General features: G+C 54.5%; 3 protein-coding genes and 1 non-coding gene across 7 annotated transcripts; all 4 read right to left on the bottom strand.

Annotated features, from left to right (window-relative positions):
* Window positions 1–355: 355 nt before the first annotated feature.
* On the bottom strand, window positions 356–2144 carry C1H12orf57 (chromosome 1 C12orf57 homolog). Its single transcript, XM_019754340.3, has 3 exons — window positions 1798–2144; window positions 1334–1510; window positions 356–585 (listed from the first exon to the last, which is right to left on the bottom strand). Exons 1-3 carry the CDS (start codon window positions 1847–1849, stop codon window positions 434–436), a joined length of 381 nt encoding a protein of 126 aa, XP_019609899.1. The 5' UTR covers window positions 1850–2144; the 3' UTR covers window positions 356–433.
* LOC141570263 (U7 small nuclear RNA) lies at window positions 2101–2163 on the bottom strand. Its single transcript, XR_012494268.1, has one exon. It is a non-coding gene; the product is annotated as a U7 small nuclear RNA (small nuclear RNA).
* Window positions 2164–2963: 800 nt separating this feature from the next.
* Window positions 2964–15832, bottom strand: ATN1 (atrophin 1). Of its 2 annotated transcripts, none has more exons than XM_074326114.2 (10): window positions 14483–15832; window positions 10079–10272; window positions 9783–9920; window positions 9519–9632; window positions 6793–8804; window positions 6348–6570; window positions 5283–5979; window positions 4242–4385; window positions 3718–3898; window positions 2964–3520 (listed from the first exon to the last, which is right to left on the bottom strand). In XM_074326114.2, the coding sequence occupies exons 2-10, from the start codon at window positions 10103–10105 to the stop codon at window positions 3487–3489; spliced, it is 3570 nt and encodes a 1189-aa protein (XP_074182215.2). In that variant the 5' UTR covers window positions 10106–10272; window positions 14483–15832; the 3' UTR covers window positions 2964–3486. The 2 variants fall into 2 exon arrangements, with proteins under 2 accessions (XP_074182215.2, XP_074182214.2); XM_074326113.2 differs by having other exon boundaries at window positions 6793–8807; window positions 14483–15831.
* A 2978-nt stretch (window positions 15833–18810) lies between these two features.
* ENO2 (enolase 2) lies at window positions 18811–26481 on the bottom strand. 3 transcript variants are annotated; one of them, XM_019754348.3, is made up of 13 exons: window positions 26343–26472; window positions 25595–25777; window positions 25138–25237; window positions 24374–24469; window positions 24153–24211; window positions 23774–23843; window positions 23162–23295; window positions 22714–22936; window positions 21596–21793; window positions 20600–20801; window positions 20220–20328; window positions 19999–20057; window positions 18811–19702 (listed from the first exon to the last, which is right to left on the bottom strand). In XM_019754348.3, the coding sequence occupies exons 3-13, from the start codon at window positions 25220–25222 to the stop codon at window positions 19633–19635; spliced, it is 1305 nt and encodes a 434-aa protein (XP_019609907.1). In that variant the 5' UTR covers window positions 25223–25237; window positions 25595–25777; window positions 26343–26472; the 3' UTR covers window positions 18811–19632. The 3 variants fall into 3 exon arrangements, with proteins under 3 accessions (XP_019609907.1, XP_019609906.1, XP_088653753.1); XM_019754347.3 differs by having other exon boundaries at window positions 25651–25777; XM_088797627.1 differs by lacking the exon at window positions 25595–25777 and having other exon boundaries at window positions 26343–26481.
* Between the last annotated feature and the right edge of the window lie 287 nt (window positions 26482–26768).

Below are 26768 nucleotides of genomic sequence, written 5' to 3'. Positions count from 1 at the left end.
AGCTCCACCTGGAGCTCAGGCTAGCAGGGTGCAGGAAGGCGGGTGAGGCAAAGACCAGGAAGTAACCCTGGCCAAGTGAACACCAACCAATGGGGAAGCCTCTCAGTCCACAGCCACCCAGGGGCCTCAGGAAAAGCCCAGGAAGCCCCACTCCTCAGTAAAAGTGCCACCTGTGCAGGATCACCCACCTAGGGTGCTGAAGGGCTGCCCACCCTCCCACCCTGCCTTGGAGTAGGGCTGGGCCCAGCAGGACCACAGGAAGGATTTGGACCAGGGGATATGCAGCTGGAATGGCAGAGGGAATCTGGGGTCAGATGGAGGTGTTGTCAGAATCACAAAAGACTGACGCTGAGACTAAATCACAGGCATGTTTATTATCCTCTGGGACTCCAAGGTCTTCCTTTCCTGGGCATTGTCACGGGGAGGCCAACCCTCAGGAGGCAGCCACACTGCCACCAGAAGCAGGTCCATGGGGTGGCAGTGTCATGGGAGGCAGGAACAGTGCTTTCAGCTTGCCGGACAGGCTGGCAATCTCAGGATCCTGGGCTTCGTAAGACTTGACCAAGCGGGCAAACTTAAGGACACCTATAAGGAGGAGTGGAGGTCAACCCACACCCCTAGGGGGTTGGGGTGCCCAAGACAGCAGGAGGGGACAGCTTGCGCAGGAGTCACTGGCTGCTCCCCTTCTGGCTAGGTAGCTGTCTGCAAAACAAGACATGCAGGCTTCTGCCCTGTGGGGTTCGGATCAACCACTTCCTGGTCTACACTGGGCACAACTAACTGGAATGCAGTAAATGGAAATATCCTAAAGCTGTGTGCTTCTCACTATCAGGTGAACCATTTTAGCAATTTAGTCACAGGAACCCAAAGTATGAGCACCCATGAGATCCCACATCTATAACCAGGACACAGGAGGGCCATGGGCCAACTGACCTGAATCAGTCAACACCCCTGGGGAACACCATGATCTCATCAAGGAAACTAAATGCCAGCCCTCAAACAGAGGTTAGCTGAAACACCTCAGAGGGGCTGCAGAAGCGTACTGCCATGCATTGCAGACGTCTCACTAAAAGCTATCAGAACAGGGTTCAGGTCCAGCTGTGCTGTGACCTCGGGGACTTAATTTCCTCATCATAAAATGAAACAATAGTATAATTAATGGTAACTGCAAAATGCACTTAGGATTTCACCTGGCACAAGTTCAAAGTAGACCCTGGGCTCTAAGTGCCAATACTGTTAGATTGTGGCTGCCGCCGTGTGGCGGGAAGGGGGACGACGGCTCAGGGACTCAAAGGATTCGGCACCCTCTCTCCTCGACCCTCGTCCGACCCACCTTCCCCGTCGCAGCTGAAGCCATAGGCTTTTATAACCTCCTGCTGAATCTGCGTGGCCACGGGCAGCACGAACTGCAGCATCTTGCCCATGTCGTTGCACGCGTTGTCCCGAGCCTCGTCCATGCGCACGGCGTTCTCCGGAGCTGAGAACGCCTGGATCACCTCGGCCAGGACCACTGTGCGGCAGATGCAACCCAGGGTGAGACGTCCCGGGTTAGGCATCAGAGCATGGCCGGCGGTCCCAGTGCAGAGAAGAGGGCAGGGAATTAGTGGACTGAAGTCGCAGTAATCCGATAAACACGGCCCGAATACCTTGCTCTAGGGGAACCCCTCTTAGAAAAGAGAGAAACATGTTTGCCCCCCGCCCCGTTTCCCGGCGATGCCAGCGTATCTCGCGCTCCGGATCTTCCGCCCACACCCTCCTCCAGCAGGCAGCCCACCCAGTGACTGGGAAGCTTCTCACCCTTGGCTTGTTCGGCGCTCAGGGCCGCAGGTTGGGCCGAGGCGGACGCCATAGGGCAACAAAAGTTGCACGTGCAGCAAAACCAAGAACACACTCAACAAGGGGAACCTCCACAAAACAGCTCTCTAGACCGATGGGGGTAGGGAAACAGCCGTAACCGGAAGCTTTTCGACGCAACCCTAAACCTGGCACTGCAAGATCTCAGAATTCTGCGACGCTCAAAGCCTACACCGCTCAAGTAAATAAAAATGAAATCGCCCGCACGTCATTTACACTCTATTGTTAAAAACATACTGTAGAAGGGGGGGCCTTCCGGTGGATACCGGAAGACCTACTAGACAAATTCAAAAAGAGCTGTAAGCACTGCAGAGAGTAACCTGGAGAGAATATGGAATAGCCATGAACTCCACTATTAGTGAGGGTGAGCTCAGTGTTTTTTTGTTGTTGTTGCTTTGTTTCTAATTCCCCTAGATGTAACAACGAGGCACACTCTAACTTTCACAAGAAAAAACAGTATTCTAAGGAACTTATATCGTTCATTTCTAGTTTGTGAACGTTTGATACGAGTTTATGCAAATGAGATCGATGCTCATTGGCTGAGAGAAGCCAGTCACACCGTTGTTTTTAAGGACGGAGACAGTGATTCACAGCAAAAGCTTGGAGCTGAAGGCACTCTTCGCTTTCCCAAAAGGGCTTTGTATAATGGTGTGTGCTGCAGCGTAATGCCTCCTAATTTCTCTTCTAGGCATTTGAAATTGTCACCTATCTCTTCAAACCATTAGGGTAGGTAAGACTCCTGGGTTCTAATCGCTTTAATCTGTTGAAACCAAGACGGTCCCTCCACCTCCGCTTCATAACCGTGTCTCAAACTATTCTACGGAAAGGATTCAGGGCTGGAGGCTCCTAGCTGTGGGACCAGTGGAAAGAAACGCCTCAAAAGTCTGAGTAGTTTCCTAGACCTGACCTTGTCAGAGGCGTGCCTGTCCCAGACCTCCAGCATCCTGACTTCCCAGCCTTGGAAGGAGGGGACTAGCTCCAATGGTACCCTCTCCAACACTCCAGGGTCCCTCCACCCAGTTCCTTCAGAAGGCCCATCCTGCTGGTTTCTCTCAAGGCCCCGCGCAGACTCCGCCCCCATAGCCCGCAAATAACCAGTCACAGCCATCTTCTTGGGGAATCATGAGGATGTTTTTGTTTGGTTGGTTTTGTTTGGGATGTTTTTTAAAGAGCATCATATAGATATTTATATATATAAATTATTAATGTGGGGCAGGGGCAAGGGGCATACATCGCAGAAGGGGCGCGCACACGGGGACTGGGGAGGGGCTGGGGCGGCACACAATGCTACGCAAAAACAGCCACATCTAACAGATGAAATAATCACACCAACGGGGTGGGGGAGGGGCAGTGGCCATGGGAGTTGGGCATGGGTGAGGAAGAAAGCAGGGGGACAAGGAAAAGGGACCTGGTCCAAGATTCTGTGCGCTTTCTGCCCCCACCCCTGCCACCTCTCCACCTCCACACACCACAGGAGCCTTGGCCTTCCATCTGTCCCTTCTTTCCTCTCTTTGCCCAGCTGCCAAGGCCCTGCAACTGAGCAGCACCCCTCCTTGTTCTGGGTAGCAGGCTGGGAAGGAGGCCTACAAGGTCCAGATGCAGGGGCCATAGGTGCTCTTTTGATTGCAGGTTCTACAGCGGCTTGTCACTTTCCTTCTTCAGGTGACTGGGGGGAGATGGAGTGCAGAACAGAAATGAGAGACTGAGGTCAAGCTTAACCTAGCCCCTCTCACAGAGGATAGTGGAGGAGGGGCTCCCCCCCCCCCCAGGAGCCAAGCGCCCAGCTGTACCATGCCCATACCCCATCCCAGCCTAGCAGAGCTCACATCCCCTCACTCCTAGCCTAGGGGAGCCTGGTAATACCTGTAGTAGTCCTCCTGGGCAGGTAGCGGCACACTGTGCAATGGGTGATGGGCGTGCAGCCACTGCTGCTGCTCCAGTGCCAAGCGCTGCAGCTCAGCGGACTGCGCGTGCATGGCCTGCAGCTGGTGAGCTGCTGACATCGGGGCAGAGAGGGAAGCTGGCAGGTCCCGGTAAGGAGCAGCTATGGGCAGGAAGGGCAGGGAGCATATGACTGACAGGGTACTGAATACCTACTCTGGGCGAGGAGATAGTCACTTTACATACAAAGGAAACTGAGACTAAAATCGTTTGGTAACAGCTAATCTTGCAAGCTGCTAGCGGTGGTGTTAGGATTCAAACCTCAGCCTGACATTAAAACCTGTGCCTCTCTTGGGCAGGGCTTCAGCCCTTCTACTCCCATTCCCAGATCCTTTGGGCAGCATTTCACCCCAACCCAAACCCAACTAGGCCAATCCCACCACACAAATTCCTCTTTTCTGCCCTTCTCTCATTAGACCTCCCCCACCCCCAACCTCCATCCTTACCAAAGAGCTGGTGACGAAGAACTTCGTTCTCGTGCAGAGGGTGAGGAAGAAGGGGGTTGGGGAGGGTCCCAGCTGGGTAGGGAATCCGGGTAAGGTGAGACCCTGAGGCCAGGGGGTCAATGAGAGGGTGCACCGAGGCAGAGGCTGGAGGGTAGAGAAGAGGAAGGTGTCACCAGAAGGCAAGTTTGGGGAAAACCATGCATGTGGGTTAAGGGATCCAAGCCTGGGAATAGAGATGGAAAATCAAACAGAGTGGAATGAGGAGGCACATGGAAGAACTAGGGGCTGGGGATGGACAACATAAGAACCTACTGGAGCAGGGACATATGGATGGCGGAGGCCAGATTATAGTTGTCAGAGGGGTCTGAGGAAAAGGAAAGAGAAAAATGGATTGCTTAGAAATGGAAGAGGATAGAAAGTTTAGGAAATGAAATAGGAAGAGATCAGACACTAAGACAGAGAACGCACAAAGGAGACTGGAATGAATATGGCTATAAGGCTAGATTGGGCAATAAGAAATATAGTGAAGGGATAGTAAGTAAAGCTCGTTATCACCTACGATGCCCACAACCAAAGCTACAAGGCTGTTTCTGAAAAGACACAGGATCTAGAGATGGGGAGGAACAAGAAAGAACCTCCAGCTGGGAGAAGAGAAGATGGCAAGAAGCTACAGCGGAGTTGAATCCAAAAGAGCAAGAAAACAGGTATGTGCCGGGCTGCCAGAAAGGGGCTGTAAGGCTAGAAAGATGGTGCTCTTTCAAAGGTTTACAGCTTGAGCTCATCTACCACCTTGAGAGGGGGCAAGGGGCTGCAGACCAAGTGAATGCTCCTCTGGACAGGTGGGGATATGGAGAATAGTCTCTGTGGCAAGGCTAGGGCATTAGGAGACAGGCTGGGGGATGACAGGGAGGCAAAGATCAGGGCAGCACTCAGGAGAGAGGCTCATGCCAGACTAGAGAAGTCCTGGCTTGAGGAGAGCCCAATCCCTTACTGGGGGACAAGGTGGCCTCAAGGGGTCAAGGAAGGAAGTAGTCATCTCACCTGCATGGATGGCATCCTGCTGGTGGAGGTGCAGGTGAGAGTGGATGTGGGAGTGCTGGTGGTGATGGGGGGTCACATTGAGCATCTGCAGCCGGGCCAGTGGGTCATTGCCCAGGGCTGCCACCCTTTCTGCGTGCTGCCTCTCAGCTGCCAGACGCTCCGCGTAGGACATGTCAGGCCGCAGGGCTGGCCCAGCGGCCAGCGCCAGACGTTCTCTCTCCAGGGGCCCCAGGCTCGGATGAAAAGGGAAAGGATGCAGGCCAGGTGGGCCAGGCTGCAGAGCCAGGCCACCATGTCGGGGGAAGGGATCCAGGCCTGGCCCAGGAACCCCGTGTAGGGGTTCCAGCTCACTGGGCTTCACCTCGAAGCCAGGCTTGAGGCGGTCACGGAGGTCTCGTTCACGGGCTTCCCGCTCTCTCTCCCGGGCTGCTGGATCACTGCTGTACAGGGCCGGGACATTGTAACCCAGGAGCCCTGGGTCCACTGCCCCCAGGGGCACGTAAAACGGATGGTTGCGATTGCCAGGAGACATGACGTGGGGCCGGGCATATTCACTCAGAGTGCGCAAGGCTGGAGTGTCGGGACCCAGGTAGGGGGGTACTGTAGCCACAGCACTGCCTGGTTCAAACGGAGGGCGATGGGGCACTGGGCCGAGAGATGGGCACTCCACTGGAGCACGGCCCTCCTGTGCCAATTTCTGTGAGGTACAGGAAGAAAAGTGGAGTCAGAAGGGCAGTTCTGGAAAGAGGTGACCAACCGGTCTCGAGCTGCTCATTTGTCTCAGAAGCTGAGTGGCAAAATGTCACATCTTATTGGAACTCAGCCTACCAGAAACTCCCTAACCCCCTTCTCCTGATTAGTGGTTCTCCCTGCAATCCACAGGTAGTCTGACCTGAGCAGGCCTTCCCCCAACCCAGGCATGCAAGGGTGTCCTTTGGTCTCCATTTCCTGGGCTGCAGTGCTTCCTCCTCTCCGATAGGTGGTGCAACAACTCCCCGTCCCTCGAGCCTCCCTGCGCGGCGCAGAGGATCAGAAGACCGGCGGCGCACATGGTGACGTACTTACCACGCTCCGTTCCAGCTCGCGCTCCTTCTCGCGCTCGCGCTCCTTCTCGCGTTCCCGCTCGCGCTCCCGCTCCTTTTCTTCGCGCGCGCGCTGCTCCGCCTCGCGCCGCACTTTCTCCACCAGGTCGGCCCGCTTCTTGGCCAGCTTGGAACCCTCCAGCGGCACGAAGTACAGATCGCTGCGCGCGCACGAGTTAAAACCGCGGTCCAGGTGTTTGTTGAACCTTCCGGGTACGGAAGCAGTGCGCGCTCAGCCCCTGCGAGCTGCCCATACGGCCCCGCGGTGACTCCGGCCCAAAGCCAGCCTCCGCAGGCTTAGAGGACTAGGCGAGGGTCTGCAGTACTTTAAAAAGTATCGCACGAACACAAGCCCCACCCGAGCCTACTCCCTCTTTTCATCATCCGGTCATTGTTCCCCATCTCAGGTCCGCCCCTGCCCCACTCACCTGGCTGACTGACTGGCGTGGCTGGGCACGTCTACCACCTTGGGAGGGGGCGAGGGGCTGCGGGCCGGGGGCACTGGGCTCTCGGGGGTTTCATACTCCTCTGCCGGCTCCTGTTTTATCTGCGTGGCACTCAGGGGCGGCCCCGAAGTGGGGGCCGCAGGCGGTGCTGGCAGGGATGACAGGCCTGAGGGCCCCGCAGGCGGCAGCGGCCCAGGCCCCACGGTGGGCGAGCCTGGCTTGAAGGTCCCTGGGCCTGCGGGTGGCGAGGCGCCTCGGTAGCCTGGTGGGGTCCCCGTTCGGAAGGAGGATGGCGACCCTGGCTTGTATCCGGGTGGGGTGGCTGTCTTGTAGGACCCTGGGGACGGGGCTCTCTTCCCATACGGTGGGGGCCCAGGTGGGGAGGCTGTTTTGTAGCCTGCTGGCGAGGAAGCCACTGTGGCAATGACTGTGGAAAGTGTAGCCGAAGAGGTGGTAACCGGAGGCACCGGTGGGAAGGGGTAGGGCGCCCCTTGGGGGCCCTGGGAAGGAGAGGGGTGTGAGCATGGGTAGGACCCTTGAGAAGAAGAGGAGTTGGAAGAAGAGGAAGAGGCTGGGGGACCATTGGGGCCTGCTTGACTGTAGGACACCTGGCTGTGTGGTGGGGGCAGGTGTGCTGGCCCTGGTGGGTAGGACCTCAGAGACCCCAGGGAAGGAGACATGGCATAAGGGTGTGCATGATGGGAACTGCTCTCCAGGGGATGGGGATAAGCTCCAGGTGGAGGGGGCCCAGAGCTCCCATGATGTTGCTGCTGCTGCTGCTGCTGCTGCTGCTGCTGCTGCTGCTGCTGTTGCTGCTGTTGTTGCTGGTGGTGATGGTGATGTGTTGGGGCTGGTGGGTGGGCAGTGGATTGGCCTCCAGTAGAAGGAGGGAAGGGGCCTGGATGGGGATTGCTGTTGGCTAAGAGGCGGCCATAGGGAGGAGGTGGGGGGGGACCCTGGCTCCACACAGCCTGGGATGGGAGAGAAGGCTGAGTATACTTGGGTGGCTGATTGGAGACAGAGAGGCTTGTTGGGGGAGGGAAGGAGTGGGGATAACTGGGCAATGCCTGGGAAGCTGGGTACTGGGAAGCAGATGAAGACGAAGAAGAACTGGAAGAGGAGGCTACTGCAGAGCTACCACTAGAGGATGAATAAGGATACCTCATTGGGGGAGCTGGGGCAGAAGAGGAAGCAGGGGGCAGTGGGTGGGGCGAGGGAGCAAGAGTGGGGCCCTTCTCTGGGCCAGGAGGAAGTCCACCCATACCCTGCCCCATGGCATGGGGAGAGGGCAGATGCCCAGGTAGTGGCTGGGCCCCCAGGCCAGGAGGAGAGGCTGATGCATTGTTAAGGGGTCTCAGAGCAGGTGGGGGAGGCAGATTTGGTGTCACATGGGGGAAGGTGGCTGGTGGAGGAGCAGAGGGTAGGTTTCCACCACCCACTGGAGTGTTAGGTGGCTTTGTTGGGGGAGCACCACCAGCCCCAGAGCTTGATATTGAAATGGGGGTGGTGGGTGGGGGGTGCTGCTTACCCCCACTAGGGGCCCCTACTGAAGAGGAAGGCCCTCCCCCCTTGGGACCCATTGCAGGTCCAGATAAAACTCCACCAGCACCCCCAGGGTAGAGCTGTGAATGAGGGGGAGGGGCCCCAGGAGGAGCCTGGAACATCCGAGATGTGGGGGGCTCCATGGGAGCATGATATCCAGTGGGTGTCACAGAAGGATGGGGTTCAAAGCCAGGCTCTGGCTGTCGGGGGTTGCTGTCTGGCGGTGGAGGGGATGGGGGAAAGAGTGGAGGTGGGTGGTAAGGGCGGGCTGGGCCCTGGGACAGGCCAGAAGATGAGTCGGAGTCATTCTCCACACTTCCAGGGCTGTAGATGCTGGGGGACGTGCTTCGGTTGTCCTGGTCTATATCCCTTGGGTCACTGCTGCCATCATCATTGAGGCTCCGCCCATCTAAGCTGTCCAGATCTGAGGGGGACTGTGGCCGAGGGAGCTCCTGCTACAGAAAAGGGAGGGCTGTTTTCCCCTTTTCCTTACCTTTCTTGCTTCCCCTAGATTTGGGGCCTCCCTTGCACAAAATCATTTCCCCTCATAGCACACTATTGTGTCACGATGTGATGAATACGCTTGCTGAAGCCCATTCCCCTGCCATCTGGGGATTCCCCCACTCTCCCTACATTCTCAACTACTCCCTGGCAGCTAGTCTTATTTCCCTCCTTGTAAAACCCTATTCCTTCCTCAAGTGTCCGTTTCAAGCACCTTCTCCTCATTCCCAGATGAACCCAAATCACTGTCTTCCACCAGCTCATATCCACCCTCCTCTCAACTCCTTTACCCCTTTAACATCCCAGAAACCCTTCATTCTTAAAAAGGCCACTTCTGCATTTTCCTTATGATTTATCTGTTCCTTCTACTAAGACTTCTCACCCTTAACCTCCTCCCCAGCCCCTTCCTGAAAATCAAGACCTACAAAAGGAAAGGCTAGAGATCCCCCACACTCTTCCAGTCCCCCTGCCTGGTCATCTAGTGGTCTGGCCAAAGCCCTAAAGATCTGTCTGACATATTATAGACAGGGCTCCTTTAATAAGCACTAGGATGTGACTTTTCTCTCATATCCCAGGCAAGATTAAAGTAGGAATCCTGAATGTAAGGAAATGTGGCGGAAAGAATGGTCAGAAGAAGGGTCAGGATGGCTGCACTGGTCTCTCACCTCAGTTTTGGTCTTTTTTGGTGCATTGGTCTCCTCACTTTCACTCTCTGAGATCTCCTCACTCCGGCCCTGCTTGCTGACCTTTGGGGTGGAGGCTTCCTCTACTCGGGCCTTCTGTTAGAGAGAAAGAGAATTCCTATCTTATACCTTCCAAGCCTCCACCATTACCCTCTGCCAGACAGGAAGTTACCCCCACAGTACACACACATACATCCTCAGCCCCAGTGCCTGGGCATCCTGTGGGAGGATCTCAGGATAGAATACCTTGGCTGTCTGCCTAGACTTCTCGGCTTTGCCATCACTGCTGGACGTGCTGACCCCTCCAGGGGAGGCCCTGCCCCTTGATCTCAGTTCTTCCCGGGGCCCAGGGGCCTCTTTCTTCCGTCCACTCCTCATCGACATCTGAGGGGAAAGAAAGGGAACAGATAATATAGTTTTTCTTTTTTTTACATTGTACCTAACTTTATGATGTGTCTGATTTCTATTCGTTCTCTCTAGGCCTTTCCTCCTAGCTTCCCTGCCCCTCATCTTTCATGTCTCTCATTTAAGCTGTTACTCACTGAGTCTTTATTCTGTCGTGTCTTCATTCTTCAGGCTGTGGAGACCCCATTCTCCTCTGCCTGGGCAGCTGAATACAGAAACTTCTCTGCTTCACCCCAAGTTCCCCACGTCTGTGGCCTGGGAAGCAGGAAGCAGGATCTCCAAGGTTGCAATGTAGGCAGCGGGAACTTGCAGGATCTGTTTTCAGGGAAGCCTGTTAGAAAAAGACCATCAGTATCTCCAAATTGGGGAATAGAGTCTGAGGAGGTTACTACTGTGCTTGTCAAGGGGCTGAGCAAGTGGCCCAGCCCTAGGCCTTTGGGCCAAGAGGTACAGGCCCCATAAGACATCGCTGGCTTCCCCCCAGGCTACCCAGCTATCTACCAGTGAAGGAGACTCTGCTCACAATGTCACCTCTTTTATTTCTGGGGAAGGCATTTAACTCAGAAGTATCTATGAGCCCCAGTTCAGGAGATAGCACTATTTTACCCTTCATGATCCCTAGGAAATATCTGTACACACACAAATTCCAGAGAGCCTCACAAAAGAGCATAAAGAAATACAGCTGAAATATTAACTTATTTATTCAGTACCTTCTTTTTGTCAAGCCCTTACATATACACAATTTAATATTTACAACCAACCCTGAAAAGTAGGTGTTCTTATTACTCCCATTATATAGGTAAGGAAACTGAGGCTCAAAGATTGTGATTTGCCAACTTCATGTGATGAATATACGAACCAGTGACAGCACCAGAATCAAGCCCATGAAGTCATGAAGTAATTTCCCTGACTTCAAAGTCCATGTTCTTTCTTCTATACTTTGCTATGCTATACTCTCGTCAGAAGTTAGAGAATCCTCAGAAGGCCTAGCTCAGTCTCAGAGATATGAAAAGAATCTTTTTTCCCATCAGAGTAGGTGGAAGAAGAATGTCCCATTCTACAATGCAAAGCACACAATCCTACCAATCCCAAGACCAAATCTAGGTATCCCCAAAGTGCGGAGCTTCGCTTTTGAAAGCCTCATAAAGACCCCTTGGGTTCCCAAAGGCTAAAGGAAAAGGCAGGACTTTCATTTTACCAATGAAATCCGTGACTATCAGTGAGCACACAATACAAATTTATAAATTTGTGAGCCTATCCTCCCACTTGGCTTAGACGGGGACACACAGCTCCTCAGCCTATCTATATATCTATACCAACTATTTTCATTTGCACTTGTTTGTATTTCTTGCTAAGCATCATGTCTTTCCATACTATTGACCATATGATTTTTTGAGAGCAAACATGTTCTTGTTACTGTTTTCTTCCTTTTTATATGCCCCACTGATGTCATGTGTATATGGGTGTTCAGTTCTTGTTCTTGACCTTTAAATCCACTAACTTCTGTAGGTCTTGGACGAAGAGCTTCTGACCGTGGTGGGAACAGAGTAAGCTTACCGCCTGTTCTGAGTTAGGAGGCCTGGCTAGGAGAATGGCATTTCCACATTTTAGAGCATATTTTCCCTAAGAAATACAAAGTAGTATCTTCTCACTCACGCTTACTGAACCCTACTGAGGCAGGCAATGAGGGGTGAGCCTAACCTTTCCAGAAAACTTAATAAGAATTTACTTACAGTCACAAAAGCTGGGACAGAGCCCCAGGTCTTCCGAACTTACAACTGATCCTCTGCCCAGTAAACCAGCCACTTTTCTTCAACTACAACTATCACCACATTTTTGAGTTGTTGTGTAGAGTGATTTTAAAATACTGTCAACTCAAAAAACCCAAAGAACAAAATCCAAATAACAAAAGGGGAAACAACTTTAACAAAAGCACAACGAGGACGATTTGTGACTGGTGTGTCTTTGCCAGCCCCTCCAAGGGAGGCTGCTCATCTCTCCTCCCCATCACAGAACCTGCTCACCAAGTCACTTAGAGCTAGGGGATCCAAAAGATCAGAGAAATGCAGGAATGCACCTGAGCAATCCTAGTGTGCTCCTCCCCCACCCAACTTTTTTAATCAGCTGAAATCTGATAAAATAAGCAATGAGTAGCTTTGAAGGAGATAAAGCAGTCATGGTAGGTAATCCTGTGGTAAGGAGGGGCAGGGGGAGCAAAGATGTTAGGGTTGTATTTATGTGTCTGAACCAGGGACATGTTTTAGCACTAGCAAGCTGAGCTACACTACATCTTGCCCTAGTAGCCAGTCACTGTAACTAACATTTGTAGAGCACCTACTATGTGTCTGGCAACACACTAAGCACATTTACCTTCATTGCCTTACTGCAAAAGGAAAATGGTAAGACCAGATTGGGGAAGTGGAAAAGTAAGAAATAGGAAAAGTGTCTCTAAGTAAGAACAGGAAAAGAAATTAAGGGAGAAATATGAGAAGGATGTCAGAGGGAATACAACAGAGGCACAAGGCTTTTCTGGGAAGGGCTTGAAGGGTGAATTTCAGGATCATTGGCCCATCCTTCCTCATCATTCCGGACCTGCCAGAATAACAAACCAGTCCAAAGAGATTCCTAGATAACAGTGCAGCCCAGACCAGCAGATAACAATGCACTGGCCTAAACCTCCAGGGAATCCAGGACTGTCAGAGGGGCCTCAGAAATCATCTATAACCCCTTCATCTTACAGTGAAGCTGAGGCTCAAAGAAACAGAAGTGACTTGCCCAAGGTCACAGTTAGAGGTACAGCCAGGCCTAGACCCAGATCTCCAGAGCATTTCCACTGCTCCAAGCTGTTTCACAGCTCTCTCCCCTGGGCCTCCTTCACCTGGGATGGGCTTGGAAAACCCAGCCATTCTACAAGGTCAGGGATATAGGTCAAAGGTTAGCTGAGGGAAGGGGTCACTCTGGTGAAAGAAGAAAAGGTTGACTGGGGAAAGGAGACTCAAGTTTAAGAAAATGGAAGAATATCAGTGCAAAGAAGCAAAAAGACTACTGTCCCTTAATAAAAGGGTGTCCCTTAATAAAAAGTCCCTTAATAATAAGGGTGATAGAGTCAGAACGAACTACCAAAACATGGTATAACTTGAATAGAGCATTTCCATGATCCCACCATGCCTGGGGAAGGAACTTGGGGAAACATGATGACGGGCAAGTAACATATCTATCTGTCCAACAGACTGTTAGATGGGAAGGGGTGGACCCCCTAGGAAACCTATCCGCCAGCAGCACCAGAAACATCCTCCAGAACCCAGACAAGAGTCCCAAGGACATAGCCAAAGGCTGAGGTCCCATCAAGATTCTGAACCTCCACCGATTGGACATCCCACTGGATCACTGCCATGGTAACGAAATGGCAGAACCTGCCCCTCAAGAGTCTATCCCAGGGGTCCATCTGCCAGCCATTCCCCCTCCAGTTGCCAAAGCAACTCCTACCCTCCTTGCAGTACCCTCAGGGAAGAAAGAGAGCTTCAAAATACCTACCCCAATAGAAATAAGCCCATGTACAAATGGAAATCTTTTGAGCTCAAAACAGCAATGAAGACACCCCCACCCCCAGGAAACCACAGCTAGAGGGTCAATGGGTGCTCTGCGGATTTGAAGGTGGAGGTGACAACTTGTCTGGAGTGCCTATAAGATTACCCAATTCTCTCTGTTTCCACCCTCCCAGAAACCCTTTCTCCTTAACTCTCCCTTCAGTGTTCCTCCCTCCTCATTAGTTTTAGGAGAACCCACACTACTGGGCCCCAGTGTACTCCTTCTTCTCCAAGAAGTAACTATGTCTGAAATTGGGGAAAAAGAGACCAGAGGTGACCTGGAGTAGAGGAAGGAAAACTGAGTCACAAAGGCATTCCCTTCCCACTTCAACCCGGGAACACCTTGGGGTCTTCTCAAAGGTGGACCTCTCCTTGGCCCTTTCCCAGCCTGTTTCCCCAGGTTCCATTCTCTTCCCTCATCAGCTGCAAGCCCTCTCTTCCCATCTACCACACCCCTTCCCCATTTCCCACTTTCCTCCATACCTAGCACTCCCAACCCTGGGCTCTGAAACCCAGGTTCTGGGCCTTTGGGGCTTTTCCTGGAGCCCTCATACCCCACCTCGTTGCCATCTCTCCATTCCTTTTTGCTTTCGCCCCGAAGCTCTCTCGCGGGCATCCCCCGTTTTCCCTCTGCCAATCCTCCCTCTTGGTGTTCCTCTTTGGTCCCAGGGTCCTAGCTACCCTCTTGACCCATCAGCCCTCCTCCTGACACCCTCCCACCTACCCCCACCTGCCCGATCCTCTGGGTGCCCGGGCCCCCATTCCTCCTTGGGGTCCGGCCCCACCCCGAGCCCCCAGCCTCAGGCCAGACAGTGCCTGCAGTGGGGGGACCGGATCGAGAAAATAACAAATGGAGGCGGCGGCGGCGGGAGGGGGAACAGAGAGGAGGTGGGGGTGGGGAGCCGCGGGCCCGAACCCCGGGAAGCCCGAAGCCCGGGCGGCGGCAGATCTTACCTGCTAGTAGCTCCGGACCGCTGGCTGGCTCCGAGCGCGATTCCGGGCTCCGGCGCCTCCGGGGGGCGGCGGCGGCCGCTCCCCGCCCCCCTCTCCTCTTCCCGGCTTCAGTCGCCGCCGCGACGGCGGCGGCGGCGGCCTCGACCCCCTCGGAGGGCAGCCCCCATCCCCCTTCCTCCCCCACCTGGTCCCGATCGCCCGCCGGCCCCGGAGCAAATCCCGATCCCGGCTCTCGCTCAGCCCCTCCCAAGGCCCGCCACCTCCCCCCGGCCGCCCGGAATGCACGGGCCGCGCCGCCCGCCGGCGCCGCTCCACTCGCCCCCGCGGCTCCGCCGGCCCTCCGCTCGCCTCTGCCTCGCCGTCTCCCGCCCGCTGCCCTCGCCGGCCCCGCGCGGCCCGCACTCGAGCGATTCCCGGCCCCTTAAGCGGCCTCCGCCCGCGGCCCCCGCCCCTTCCCGGGCGGTCGTCTCCCTGGCCCCCTGCTAGCCCCTCCCCGAGGCCAGTGGTCCCCCAGTAATGGGTCCCGGCCCCAGGCCCCGGCCCGACGCGGGGCTGCGGAGGGCTGGGCGGCGCGTCCGGCGACTCGCACAGGAAAGCGGCCGGCGAAGGGAGGGAGCCTGGGAGAGGGGGATGGGAGAAGGGAGGAAGAGGGAGAAGGAGGGAGCGCGGAGGAACGAGGAGAGAGGGGCCTGGAGGGAGACGCGAGGGAGGGAGCGCCAGGCAAGCTGCGAGGGGGGAGAGAGGGGGATCGGAGAGCGGGAGGCGCTGTGCGAGTTGGCCGACACCAAGTCCGAGGGGGCCCGGAGCGCGGGGAGGGGTTCGCGGAGGCGGAATGTGGGGAGCCCGCTGGCCTGGAGCGGGAGAGGGCTAGGTAGGAGGGGCTGTGGGTTTTAAGGGCAGATACGGGGGAGGCAGGAGAAGTTAGGGGGCAAAAGGGTCTGTAGCAGAGGTGAGGTGGGAGTTTGTGGGTATGTGGCAGAGATTGGGGTAATGGGGTGAGATTGGAAAGATGGCTCTACATGGGGGCTTTAGGGGCAATGAGGTGTGACAAGGAGAGATGAAAGAAGCTTGAGGTGACAGGGTCTGTGGCAGACATGTAGGGGGATAGTTTGGGGAGACAATTATGAGAAAAACAGGATGGAAGTTTGGGATCATAGGAGGGGAAGAAATTGAAAAAAATGGAGACATATATAGGATGGGATTTCTGGAAGAGAGTGTGGGGGTGACTGGTGCTGGGAAAATAATAGGAAATACAAGAATTTGGGAGTGATGAAGGTAAACTGGAGAGAGACAGGTCCAGAGATGTCAGCTGAGAGAGAGACTGGAAAGCAGGAGGAACCTCAAAAAGGGATGATAGAGGTGGGGTCAGATGCATTTTATAGGGGGGCTGGGATTCTGGGTAGGAAAGGAGGGTGGAAGACAGAGATGGCTGTTCTGGGGGTGGGGGGATTCCAAGAGAGCAGAGGAGGATGATTTTAGTTGGCAAGACAAATAGATAGAATGGAGTGGGGGGGTTAAGAAAATTGGAAGGAAATGTAAGACAAACAAGGCCTTTGGTGGCAATATGGAAGGGGAAGGTCAGTGATTTGGAAGACAGAGTGGAAGGCAAAGCAGAAGAGAATAATAGAAATGGGGGAGGGCAAACCCCCTAGGTAAGGGATTATAGGCGTGGGACACCATCCTCAGGCCCCCTCTCTGGTGGTGTCTCCATTTTCCTTCTCAAATCTGTTTGAAGTCATCACTGATGGTACTTTGGGCTCCCAGGCAAGGGGTTGGGTGGGGATTAGGCTCAATGCGGAGCCAAATCCCTAGGTACTCAGGTTCCCCAATCCCAATCATTCTAATGTGGAGACTATCCCCACCACAGACCCAGGCTCTTCCTTCTCCCCCACTGCCAGTGGCAGCCTCTGTCTCTGCCAGTCTTCCAGCCATTCCCAGTCTTCGACCTTGAAGCCAGCACCCCCACCAGTCCACCACCAGTGTCTTCTTCTGGGCTGGCTCCCTGGCCCCACACCAAGCAGCAACATCTCCCAGGACAAAGGACACCAAGACACTGGGTGATTTTTGGCAGCCGAGATTGGGAAGGCCAGAGAATGGGAAAGAGGCAGGCTGGGAAATAGGAAGAGCTGGAGCTGGAGTCTGGATTGGGAGCCCTCAAAAGCTCTCCAGATTTGAGGTAGGGGTAGGGTATATGTGGGGCCAGGCCACCTAGAGGCCAAAAGTGGGCCCTCAATAGCAAGATCCCACCAGCATTCTGGGAAAGATTAGCTCTGTAGCAGCTCGGTAGATTTTGGCTCATTATTTCCTTGGGCCAGGCTCAGCCAAGTTCTAGGAATACCCAAAAGCTCTAAATGGATTCTAAAGCACTGGGGACCATGAACAAGAAGACTTCCTTAACCTGGGAAGGAATCACCACTCTAGTCCGAGAATTGGTTGGCACTTTACCACCCATGCCCACCTTCCTTATCCTTCAGGGCCTTCAGAACAGGCAAGCTCCCTATCCGCCCCCTCCTCCCTCAGTCCCCTTCCTCCCAACCCTTAACTGTTCCAAGACTCCTCCTTCCCCCTCCTCCCCTCCCTATTGCATTTCCTCTCTTTCTACACTTTTCAGTTCAGTCTCCCACTGGGCCCTGGCCCAGGCCCTTCCCAACTCCCTTCCAGGCTGAATTCTTCTCCCTCATTTTTTTTAACCACTAAGGGGATGAGTTAGGATGGTCACATATCTAAGCCTAAAAGAAAAATTTAGGCATAGGGAGGAACAGAAGATGGGGAGAGAGAGAAGAGAAGCCAGGGCCTACCCCCTCCAATTCCTCTCCTACCTTAGGGCCGGGCTCACAATTCAGCTCAGGGAGCATCAAACACACACACACACACACACACACACACACACACACACACACACACCATACCTCACCCCAGCTCCCTTTCTGGCCCCAGCCCCCCACAACCCATTGGTCTCCAGGCAACGGCACAAAGGGAAAGTAGAGAGAGGGGCCTGGAAGCCCAGGCAGAGCTCGCTGTAACCCAATCCATCCAGTACCTGGGGGGGGGGGGGGGGAGTGAGAAGGGGGAAGGCATGGTTGTCAGAGAAGGTGACTTAGCAAGGAGGCGGGAAAGGGCAGAGGTTAGGAAATGTGGTTCCAACCAGAATCAGCCTGGTCAGTCCAGGAGTTACTGAAGATGGATATAATGGACCCCAGAGAAAACCAAGAAACACAGAAGAAAATACAGTGTGCCCAAGGGAAACAGAAAGGGCGCCAGGAGACACAGGAGAGAAGGGAAAGATGAGATGCCTGTACTGAAATGAAGAGGCACAGAGGAGAGGGGGTAAGAAGCTCTTTGAACTGAAAATGACTGAGGTGTCAGCAACACAGGAAGGAAAAGAGCAGAGACATGGGTGCTGCCCATGCAGAACTCTTCTAGTCCTGGAGCCGGGCAGGATGGCAGAGGGAGCCCAGGACCAGAACTCAGAGTAGAAACAGAGTGGGAGGCCCACAGAGGGAACAACCTTGAAATTCCTCCCACCCACCCCTTAGCCAGGCTGCAGTATGATGTCCTACAGAACCTGACTCCCTCTAGTGGCCACAGCTCCCCACAGTCCCTACAGGTGGGCTGTGCCCTTGAATCCAAAGCACTGAGGGGTTTCCTCCCCCTCTGGTGGTTCCTGGGTTCCCATCTCAATGCTGGGGATCCACAGGAGCTGAAGAGTTGTAGTGGATCTCCAGCCACACTTTGGCACGGTGCTCACCGGCTGATCCACCCATGGGTCCTGTTGAGCACTTCAGGTCCTCAATCTCCAGTTTACTGGAGGACTGTTTCCTCAGGCCCTCCTCTACACCCCCCAGTACCATTCTTATGTCCCCTGTTCCCCATTTTGCAGGGGGTAATGGCCATGCAATTCTGTCCCATCCCAGCAGCAGCCAGGATTTTGTTTGAATGAGGCCCAGTATGGGAGCTACTCCAGCCCACAGCTTTATCCCTTCTTTAGTCAAGGCCCTTTAGGAATCTGAAAACTTTGGACTCCTTTTCCCAAAAATGCACGTACACACAAAATTTTGGATAATTTTAGGAATTCTTGGACCCCAGGTTAAAATCCCTAATTCACCTGGGTGGGTCGTGGGGCCAGGCTGGCGGCTGAAAAAGCAGGGGCAACATGGACCCCACCTGGGCAGGCTAGGGTAGGCAATGTCATCACCTTGCCCATATTTGTTCTATTTGTCTTCCTCCATTTGTGCCCTCCCCAACTCTGCTAGCCAGTTTCACCAACTTCCTTCTCGGTGCTCCATCTTTTCTCCCCGCATATGGACTACAAGACTTCTCAGACACAATAATGCACTGTGATTTTAATGGTGGTGCTCATTTCAACTCCACAGAGGTGGTGGCAGCTGTGGAACATGGCAAGGGGGAGGAGATGTTGCTCTGGCGCAGCTGGAGGAAGAACAGGGAAGCTAGGGCTGGGGAGAGTTCTCAGGGAAGAGCCCCCAGGTGCACAGCCCCACTTCTGGGGGGAGCCAGGCTTCAGTGAAGGGTTGGTACACACAAAGGAATGGCTGGCAAGGCCCTTTTTCTGTTACCCTTTGCATACCAGCAAAACCTCCCACCCCACGCCATCTCGGAATCTACAGCCACATGAAATACAGACACATAGTCCCCTCCAGCCAAGCCAGTTTTTGGCCCTGGAATTATGGGGAAATTATTAATTAATAACAGGATGAATTCCAAATAAATAAAATAAATAGGCCAGGCATGACCACACAGTCAGCATGCCCCTCTACCTCAGCACCATGCAGTGCCTGGCTGATATGCAACACAGAAAACACATGGAACCAGCACAAGTGACACATGGCCCTTCTCTAAACACCTCAACACCAAGCCTGATGCTCCCATCACAGGCCCTGATCATTCTTCCATGGACCCCTTTATAATCCTCAGTCCCATGGGCCAGTCTTTGAGGAGAAAGAATAGGAAGGAAGAAGTGGAGAGTGTAGAACCCAGAGAGGGAGAGCAGAGACAGCAGGGGCGGGACAAGCCCAGGAGCAGTGCAGCAGGTCAGCCAGGATGTCTGGGGTGAAATATCACAGATCAGGACAGGAAGGGCCTCCAGGAGGATGGGACAGGAGGTCCAAGTCTCCTCCAAGCAAGTAGAGGGATCACAGCACACTGGGATTGCGGAAATTGTGTCCAGCGAAGCGAGCTTCATCCCCCAGCTCTTCTTCAATTCTGAGATGGGCCAGAAAGGAAACATCAGAGGAGTAGGAGGATCCCGTTTTTCTCCAGGAGGCCCTCAGGCTCCAAAGCCCTCACTCCACCTGTTCTTGTGTCCTGACCCAAGCCTGCATTCCCTGGCTCTCCCACGTGACCCATGTGATCCATCCATCAGTGAACCCATTTTAAAAACCAAATCTTTTCTGGGTTATCTACTGTTCTCCAGGCCCTGGGCACTGGAGATGGAAGGGTGGGCACACAGAGCTTTTAACTCTCTGAGCCCTGGGCTCCCATTCCCCAGGTTCCCTCACCTCATGAGCTGGTTATACTTAGCCAGACGCTCAGAACGGCACGGGGCACCAGTCTTGATCTGAAACATCCCGAAAGATAAGCAGCTTAGTGGTTGCCCCTTCATTCCTTGAAAGGAAACTTATACTCCCTGAAAATTTCCCTGACACCCTCAAACACCTGGAAGGAGAGACCCACCTGAGCTAGAACCCACCAATTCCACAAAGATCTCCCTTGCACTCACCTGGCCTGTGCACAGCCCCACCACCAGGTCTGCGATGAACGTGTCCTCAGTCTCTCCTGAGCGATGACTCACCATGACCCCCCAGCCATTCTCCTGGGCCAGCTTGCACCTGTATCCATACACCAGCACTGACCCCCAGCCCCTCACATTGGCTACTCTCTTCCCAGCCCCAACGTTGGTCTATGTTAAGAAACATCTGGAGGGAAGCTGCCTGGGAGGGGAGTAGAGAATCAGGGATGGAGGGAGCAGAACAGAGAGCTATGAAGGTGACTCCCTGTTCCCTGCTCTCTTCAGCATTTGTGGGCAAGATCAGGCTTAGAGCCTTTGCAAGAGGGGTCGTGAGAAATGGACTGGGCAGGAGAGAACCAGGAGGCACTCACGCTTGGATGGCTTCAGTGACCGATCCGATCTGGTTGACCTTGAGCAGCAGACAGTTGCAGGCCTTTTCCTCCACTGCCCGCTCAATACGCTTTGGGTTGGTCACTGTCAGGTCATCACCCACAATCTGGATCCCTACATTGGCCGTGAACTTCGACCAGGCAGCCCAATCATCCTGGTCAAAGGGGTCCTCAATGGAGACCACTGCAGGGAGAGTGGTGAGGGCGCTGTTGACCCTCCCTGGGGCTCTGCATCAGGTAGGGACAACCCCCTTTGGTTCCCTGAAATGCCTAGATCCCCTGGCTAACAGAACCAGCTCATCCTTGCTCCCTGCCAAAATAAGCCTGCCCTAACTGATTCTTACCTTGATTCTTTCATAAAACCTTCCCAAAAAACAAGAGTCCGGAACCTTTCTCACAACCTATCTTTGTATTTTCCTATTTTCACTACCAGGAAGCCCTTCCTCATTACTAATCAAAATGCTCTATTTTTCTTCACTGTCTCAGGAAAATGGAAGTCCACTGCCTCCATCCAGGGGTAAAAGCCCTAGGTAGACTTAGGGAAGGTAATTCAGTTCCTCATCAGTCTTCTGTTCTGTTCATATATCACTTCCAGCTCCATTCAGCATCCACGATGCTATCCATCTAAAATACTGAAATTTGCTGGTTCCCTACTAGGTCTGGTCACCCTCTCCCCATTCCTGGTTTCTTCCAAAGCCTTCTCCAGGATCCTAGTAGCTTCAGAGCCCGTGACCTTTAATCAGGATCCAAAGCAGATGGAATAAATTCATCACAGGTACTTGCACATTTACACTACACACAAAGCTCAGGCCTGCAGGAGGCTTCTTCACCCCATCCCTGGTTCTCAGGTTCTTCTTAGGACATCTCCACCTGGCACCTGAGCACCCCATAAGGTCCAGAGTTGCCCCAACACATCCCTACCTGCCCCTTGCCATCTCTCTTTCTCTCATTCCCCCCCACCCCCTGCCCTGCTCTCACCAGGATAGTCCCTGACAAAGTCCTGGTAGAGGGACCCCAGCTGGTCCCCAGTGATATATCGGGAGGGATCAGCGGGAGACTTGAAATCCAAGTCATATTTGCCATGACGATAAAACTCCGAGGCAGCGACATCCATGCCAATGACAATCTTTTCCGTGTAGCCAGCCTTGTCAATGGCTTCCTTCACCAGCTCCAAGGCTGGGGATGAAACACAGTGAGATTGTTAGCAGGAAGGGTGGGCAAGGAGGAATAAGGGAAAGGAAGAAACTCAGAGCAGAGGTGGACGACTTGCTGGGGAGGAGTGTAGCTAAGGTTCTTGTTAGGGTTATTCCCGGGTCTGGGGAGAGAAGGTCATCTTCCACGAAGGCAGAGGAATGGAATTCTGTTAATAATAGTGGTTTTTTATTTTTATTATTTTTAATAGTTTTTTTTTTTTAATAGTTGTCATTTATTGAGGAGTAACTATGTCACCAAAGCACTTCACATACATGATTTCATTTAATTCTCACAAGGATGCTATGAGGCAGACACTGTTATTAGTATTCCCATTTTACAGATAAGATGAAGCATGGAGAAATTAAGTAAGGAAGATCACCAGCTAGTAACTCTTCAAGTCAAGCTTCAAATGCAGGCAGTTTGGCCTCAAAACCTTAACTCTTAGCTACTACTGGTACTATTTCTATTTACTATACAGTTTCTCCCAGGGCAGAGAAAAGTTAGGAATCCTCGAGGCCTAAGAAGCTGGGGTGGGAATGGGATAGATTCAAATAGATTCCCTGGAGTTTAGTGTATCTCATCAAACCGAAAATCCTACAGAGTTAAAGGCTGGGATGGATCCCATAGGTGACCCAGACCTCTTCCCAGCAGTCCCAGGGGCTCCAGTGAGAACTTCTAGTTCCTAACAGATCTGGCTGTGCAGGTAAGGACTGTCTTCCTAAGCCTGCATGTGAACTTGGCAGGCCCTCTGGAACCCACTCCGAGGACTGGCACCTCCTGGAGCTAGCAGGAGTCAAGGACCGTCCACCCATACTCCTCAGGACTTGGTGAAGTGTATGACCCTTCCTGATGGCCCAGGATGGAGTGACACTTAGCGGTGGGAGTGGGGCTCCTGACCTCACCTTCACTGTTCTCCAGGATATTGGGGGCAAAGCCGCCTTCATCTCCCACATTGGTGGCATCCTTGCCATATTTGTCCTTGATGACCCCCTTGAGCGTGTGGTAGACCTCCGCCCCAAGTCGCATGGCATCCCGAAAGCTCTCAGCGCCCACTGGGAGGATCATAAACTCTTGCATGGCCAGCTTGTTCCCAGCATGAGAGCCACCATTGATCACATTGAAGGCCTTGGAGCCACAGGACAGAAAAGTAACTGAGCACTTTCCTTCCTGCCCTTGGGAGTGTTCACCCAAAATCCCAAACTCCCCCCCAGCTTCCCAGACTCCAAGTCTTATGTCCCCATCCCTTTCTTTAGCTGCCCCAATCCCCTTTCCTCCCATCAGTCTTCACAAGGTTTCATGCTCCCCGTGCCCCCACCCCTGGGAGAGGCACAGGCATGGCTCAGTGCTCACCGGCACAGGCAGGATGAGGTCTGAGTTCCCTGCCAGCTGAGCAATGTGTCGATATAAGGGCAATTCCCGCTCGGCTGCCCCTGCCTTACACACGGCCAGGGACACACCCAGGATGGCATTGGCCCCAAACTTGGCTGGAAGATCATAGAGGAAGGCACTGAGCACAAATGTCCCCTTCCCCTTCAAGCCTTTGCCTCCACCTATACTCCCCAAAGGAACCAGTCAAGGAGACCCCCTTTCCCTCTCCTCTCCCGCAACATCTCATCCATTCTCTCCTGAAATAATAGTGGAGGTAGAGGTGGGAAGGAGGTGACTAGAAAAGGCAGAAAACTGCGCTTATTTCTAAACATCCGGAGACCAGACTATCTCGCGCCAATTCCCTCCTCTTTATGCTGCAAAAAGCTTCTTCCTCTAATGTCACTCCCCCCACCCACCCACCCACTGCAGTGAAACTCATCTCTTCCTGCTCTGGCTTTGAAGAGAGTCTGGTAAAAGGGCTAGTCCTCTGACAGTCCTTCCTTAGGAAGCCCCCACAGCGCTGGCCCCTTCAGTTCTCTTTGTGCTCCACATGTCCACCCTCAGCCTCCCCACTTTCTCCCGGTCCCTGCTTACATTTGTTCTCAGTCCCATCCAACTCCAACATCAGGTTGTCTAGCTTCTCCTGCTCCACTACAGAGAGACCCTGCGGGCACAGCCACCATCACGCAGGGCCAGGATGGAGGCTGGGCCCTAAGGCACAGGGCCCCCCCCTTCACACACAGGCTCACATCCAGCCAGGAGGGTCCAAACAGGTTCCTGTGACAGCGGCCTGTCTGGATCAGGGGACCTAACCCCCAGAGGAGCTGTGGCTATAAGACGTCATCTCCCCACCCTTCCCTTGGTAACCATGATTCCCAAGGGGTGGGCCTTTCCCCCCCTCTTCCTTCTCCCCTAACCCAGGATTCCTTCCAGGACCCTGGTCCTGCCACCCCCAGCAAAGAGCAGGCCTCACTGAGCTGATGAGGGCTGGTGCAATGGTGGTGTTGATGTGGTCCACTGCCTTCAGGACACCTGGGGAGAGGCAGAGAGGCTAGACTTGGTCAGGCCAGGAGGGGCCAGAAGGGAAAAGGAAAGGAAGGCATGCAGGAAGACAGGAAGAGGCTTGGTGACTGGTGTGAGGTAGGAGTATAAAGCTGAGGGGTGGGAGAGCTTGGAAAAGAGAGAAGGCCTCACCTTTGCCTAAGTAACGGTGTTTGTCCCCATCCCTTAGCTCCAGGGCCTCATAGATTCCAGTGGAGGCTCCACTGGGCACCGCAGCCCGGAAAAGACCTGGGAGAGGAACAGGGAGTGAGGAGGCAGAAAGAAGGGCACTACAGGGAGCAGGGATCCCTTCAGCCTTCCAGCTCTAAACTCCTGCCTGCCACATGCAGCCCTCTCCCCACACTGCCCCCTAGTACACACACACACACACACACACACTGCTCCCTAATACCCACACGCACACACACACACATACACACACACACACTGCTCCCTAGTACACATACACACACACTCTTTAATACACACACATGCACTGCTCCCTAGGACACACACATACACACTGCTCTTTAATACACACACACACACACACACACACACACACACACACACACAGACACACGGGGGCAGATGCACAAACAATGGCCTCCTTATCTGCCCAGCTGAGGTCCTATATGCACCAATAGGAACCCAGAGAAATGAAGCTATGCATTCACATACACATACACCAGTGCACACACAAACATTCAGAGGCAGGACATGTGTCATACACTAAACTAAAACACGGAGACCTGCCTATCCTGGCTACCCTTGACAACAGGATCCAACCCCCACAATCCAGGCCTGTGAGAGCCTGGCCCACCACCCCATCCCAGCTGGAACCAAGGAAGCCTGCCATCACAGGCCAGGGCAAACCCAGCACAGCGGCTATGGGAAGGCCCAGGCCCGCCCAGTACCTTTGGCAGTGTAGAGATCCACCTCCACCGTGGGGTTCCCACGGGAGTCCAGGATCTCCCGGGCCCAGATCTTCTCTATCGACATGATGGCTGGGATCTCCTTGGGTAGAAGCGAAGGAAGGAGGAAGGTAAGAGGCTTAGAGGGGTGGAGCCTGAGATCAGTGGGAGGGGCCAGAGGCTAGGAAGGATGGGAAAGAGGTTACTGCAGTGGGGGGGAGCGGGGAGGAGCAGCCTACAAAAGGGACCCCCCCACTTGGGGAGAGGAGAAGGTCAATGCAGTGAGGAAGGGGAGGTCACTGCAGTGAGGGGCGGGGTAAGATCCAACGAAAAGATGGGAGGACACCGCAGTGAGGAGGGGAGGGGCCCGGCAGTGGTTCCCTCGCCCCGAGGCAGCTTCGGCAGCCGGCTAGTGGGGTTCCCCCAGACCTCCTCAGAGAGGAATGGCTGCCAGTCTTGCCTTTCTTCTTGGAGCCAAGAAGAAGATGGGTGTTCTGGGTAGTTGGGGCCCCCTACCCCAAGCCTCCACGCCAAGGTCTCAATCTCGCTCCCACACGTATAGCCCACTCTTCCCGAGAGATGTACAGCAAAGAAGTCTGCGGGGAGGGTCCTGGGAAAGGCCCTCAGTCTCCGGGGATAGCAACTGGGAGGGAGGTGGAGGAGAGACGGGAGAGGGGGGCGGCGGGGCTGAGCAGATCCTCCCGCTGCCCCTAGACAAATTCTCCCCTCCTCCCCTTCCAACCTCAGGGCAGCCGAGAGGGGCTACGTGGGGGCGGAGTGGGAGAAAGGGGAGTCCGGAGGAAGTCCAGGGATGCTGCGGAAGGGTGAGAGAAGACATTTCCCCAGATGGAAAGCCAAGGGGACGTGTCTGGATAAAAATGCACAGCCCGGGGAGACCCCAAACTTAACGTCGACAGAACCCGAGTCGGAGAAGGGCATGGGGAGAGCGGCAGGCCAGGGTGGAGGAGGGCGCACGGCTAGAGAGAAACAGGTGCATAGAGGACTGGCGCCCAAATGAAGAGGGGGCGACAGCCAAAAACCGAGAGGAGCTGTTCGGGAAGGCGGGGAAGGAGGATGCCGGAGAGGGGCGGGTGACTGAGCAGGTGCGCAGCGGCCCGGGGAGGGATGCCCGCGGGCCAGGGGAGCCAGCGGAGCGCCATGGCCAGGGGACCGGCCGGAGGAGAGCAGGGACCGGGTCGGGGCTTCACCTCGGGCTGTCCGTGTCGGTGGCAGAGGCGGCGGCGGCAGCGGCGCAGAGAGCGGGAGTGGCAGTGGCGGCGGCTGCAGCTCCCCGGCGGCGGGCGGCGGGCGGGGGGCGGCGCCTATAGGGCCGAGCGGGCGCATGTGACCCGGAGCCCCCGATGAGTCAGGAGCCGCGGGCGGAGGTGCACGTAGGAGTGCGGGTGGGGGGCCGATGGGGGAGGGCCTATGGGTCACCCAGAACCTGGCCCCCCAGCGCCCACGCACACTCCTGCCCACGTCCCGACCCCCTGGAAAGTAACAAGCACAGCCTCAACGGGTAATACGAGTCCTGAGGCCTGCACAGCCAGGAGAGGCCGTAACAGATTCAGTGTCTTCCAAACCCGGCCAGACACAAGAGTATCAATATTTCTCTTTATTCGAAAACCGAGCTG

The sequence above is a fragment of the Rhinolophus sinicus genome, chromosome 1 (genome assembly GCF_057876585.1).
Source record: "Rhinolophus sinicus isolate RSI-liver-muscle chromosome 1, RSI-T2T, whole genome shotgun sequence".
Lineage (NCBI taxonomy): Eukaryota > Metazoa > Chordata > Mammalia > Chiroptera > Rhinolophidae > Rhinolophus > Rhinolophus sinicus.
This window is presented reverse-complemented; position numbering and strand designations above follow the sequence as displayed.

Excerpts from the sequence above, each read along its gene's own strand:
- C1H12orf57 (XM_019754340.3), bottom strand. The coding sequence starts at position 1,849 with ATGGCGTCCGCCTCGGCCCAACCTGCGGCCCTGAGCGCCGAACAAGCC. Across the intron at positions 1,511-1,797 it reads GAGCGCCGAACAAGCCAAGG|TGGTCCTGGCCGAGGTGATC; the intron begins GTGAGAAGCTTC and ends TCTGCCGCACAG. Across the intron at positions 586-1,333 it reads CTTCAGCTGCGACGGGGAAG|GTGTCCTTAAGTTTGCCCGC; the intron begins GTGGGTCGGACG and ends TCCTCCTTATAG.
- ATN1 (XM_074326113.2), bottom strand. The coding sequence starts at position 10,105 with ATGAAGACACGACAGAATAAAGACTCA. Across the intron at positions 8,808-9,518 it reads CAAAAAAGACCAAAACTGAG|CAGGAGCTCCCTCGGCCACA; the intron begins GTGAGAGACCAG and ends CCTTTTCTGTAG. Across the intron at positions 4,386-5,282 it reads GCAGGATGCCATCCATGCAG|CCTCTGCCTCGGTGCACCCT; the intron begins GTGAGATGACTA and ends TCTACCCTCCAG.
- ENO2 (XM_088797627.1), bottom strand. The coding sequence starts at position 25,222 with ATGTCGATAGAGAAGATCTGGGCCCGGGAGATCCTGGACTCCCGTGGG. Across the intron at positions 23,296-23,773 it reads GGATGGGACTGAGAACAAAT|CCAAGTTTGGGGCCAATGCC; the intron begins GTAAGCAGGGAC and ends ATGATCTTCCAG. Across the intron at positions 21,794-22,713 it reads TATCCTGGAGAACAGTGAAG|CCTTGGAGCTGGTGAAGGAA; the intron begins GTGAGGTCAGGA and ends TTTCATCCCCAG.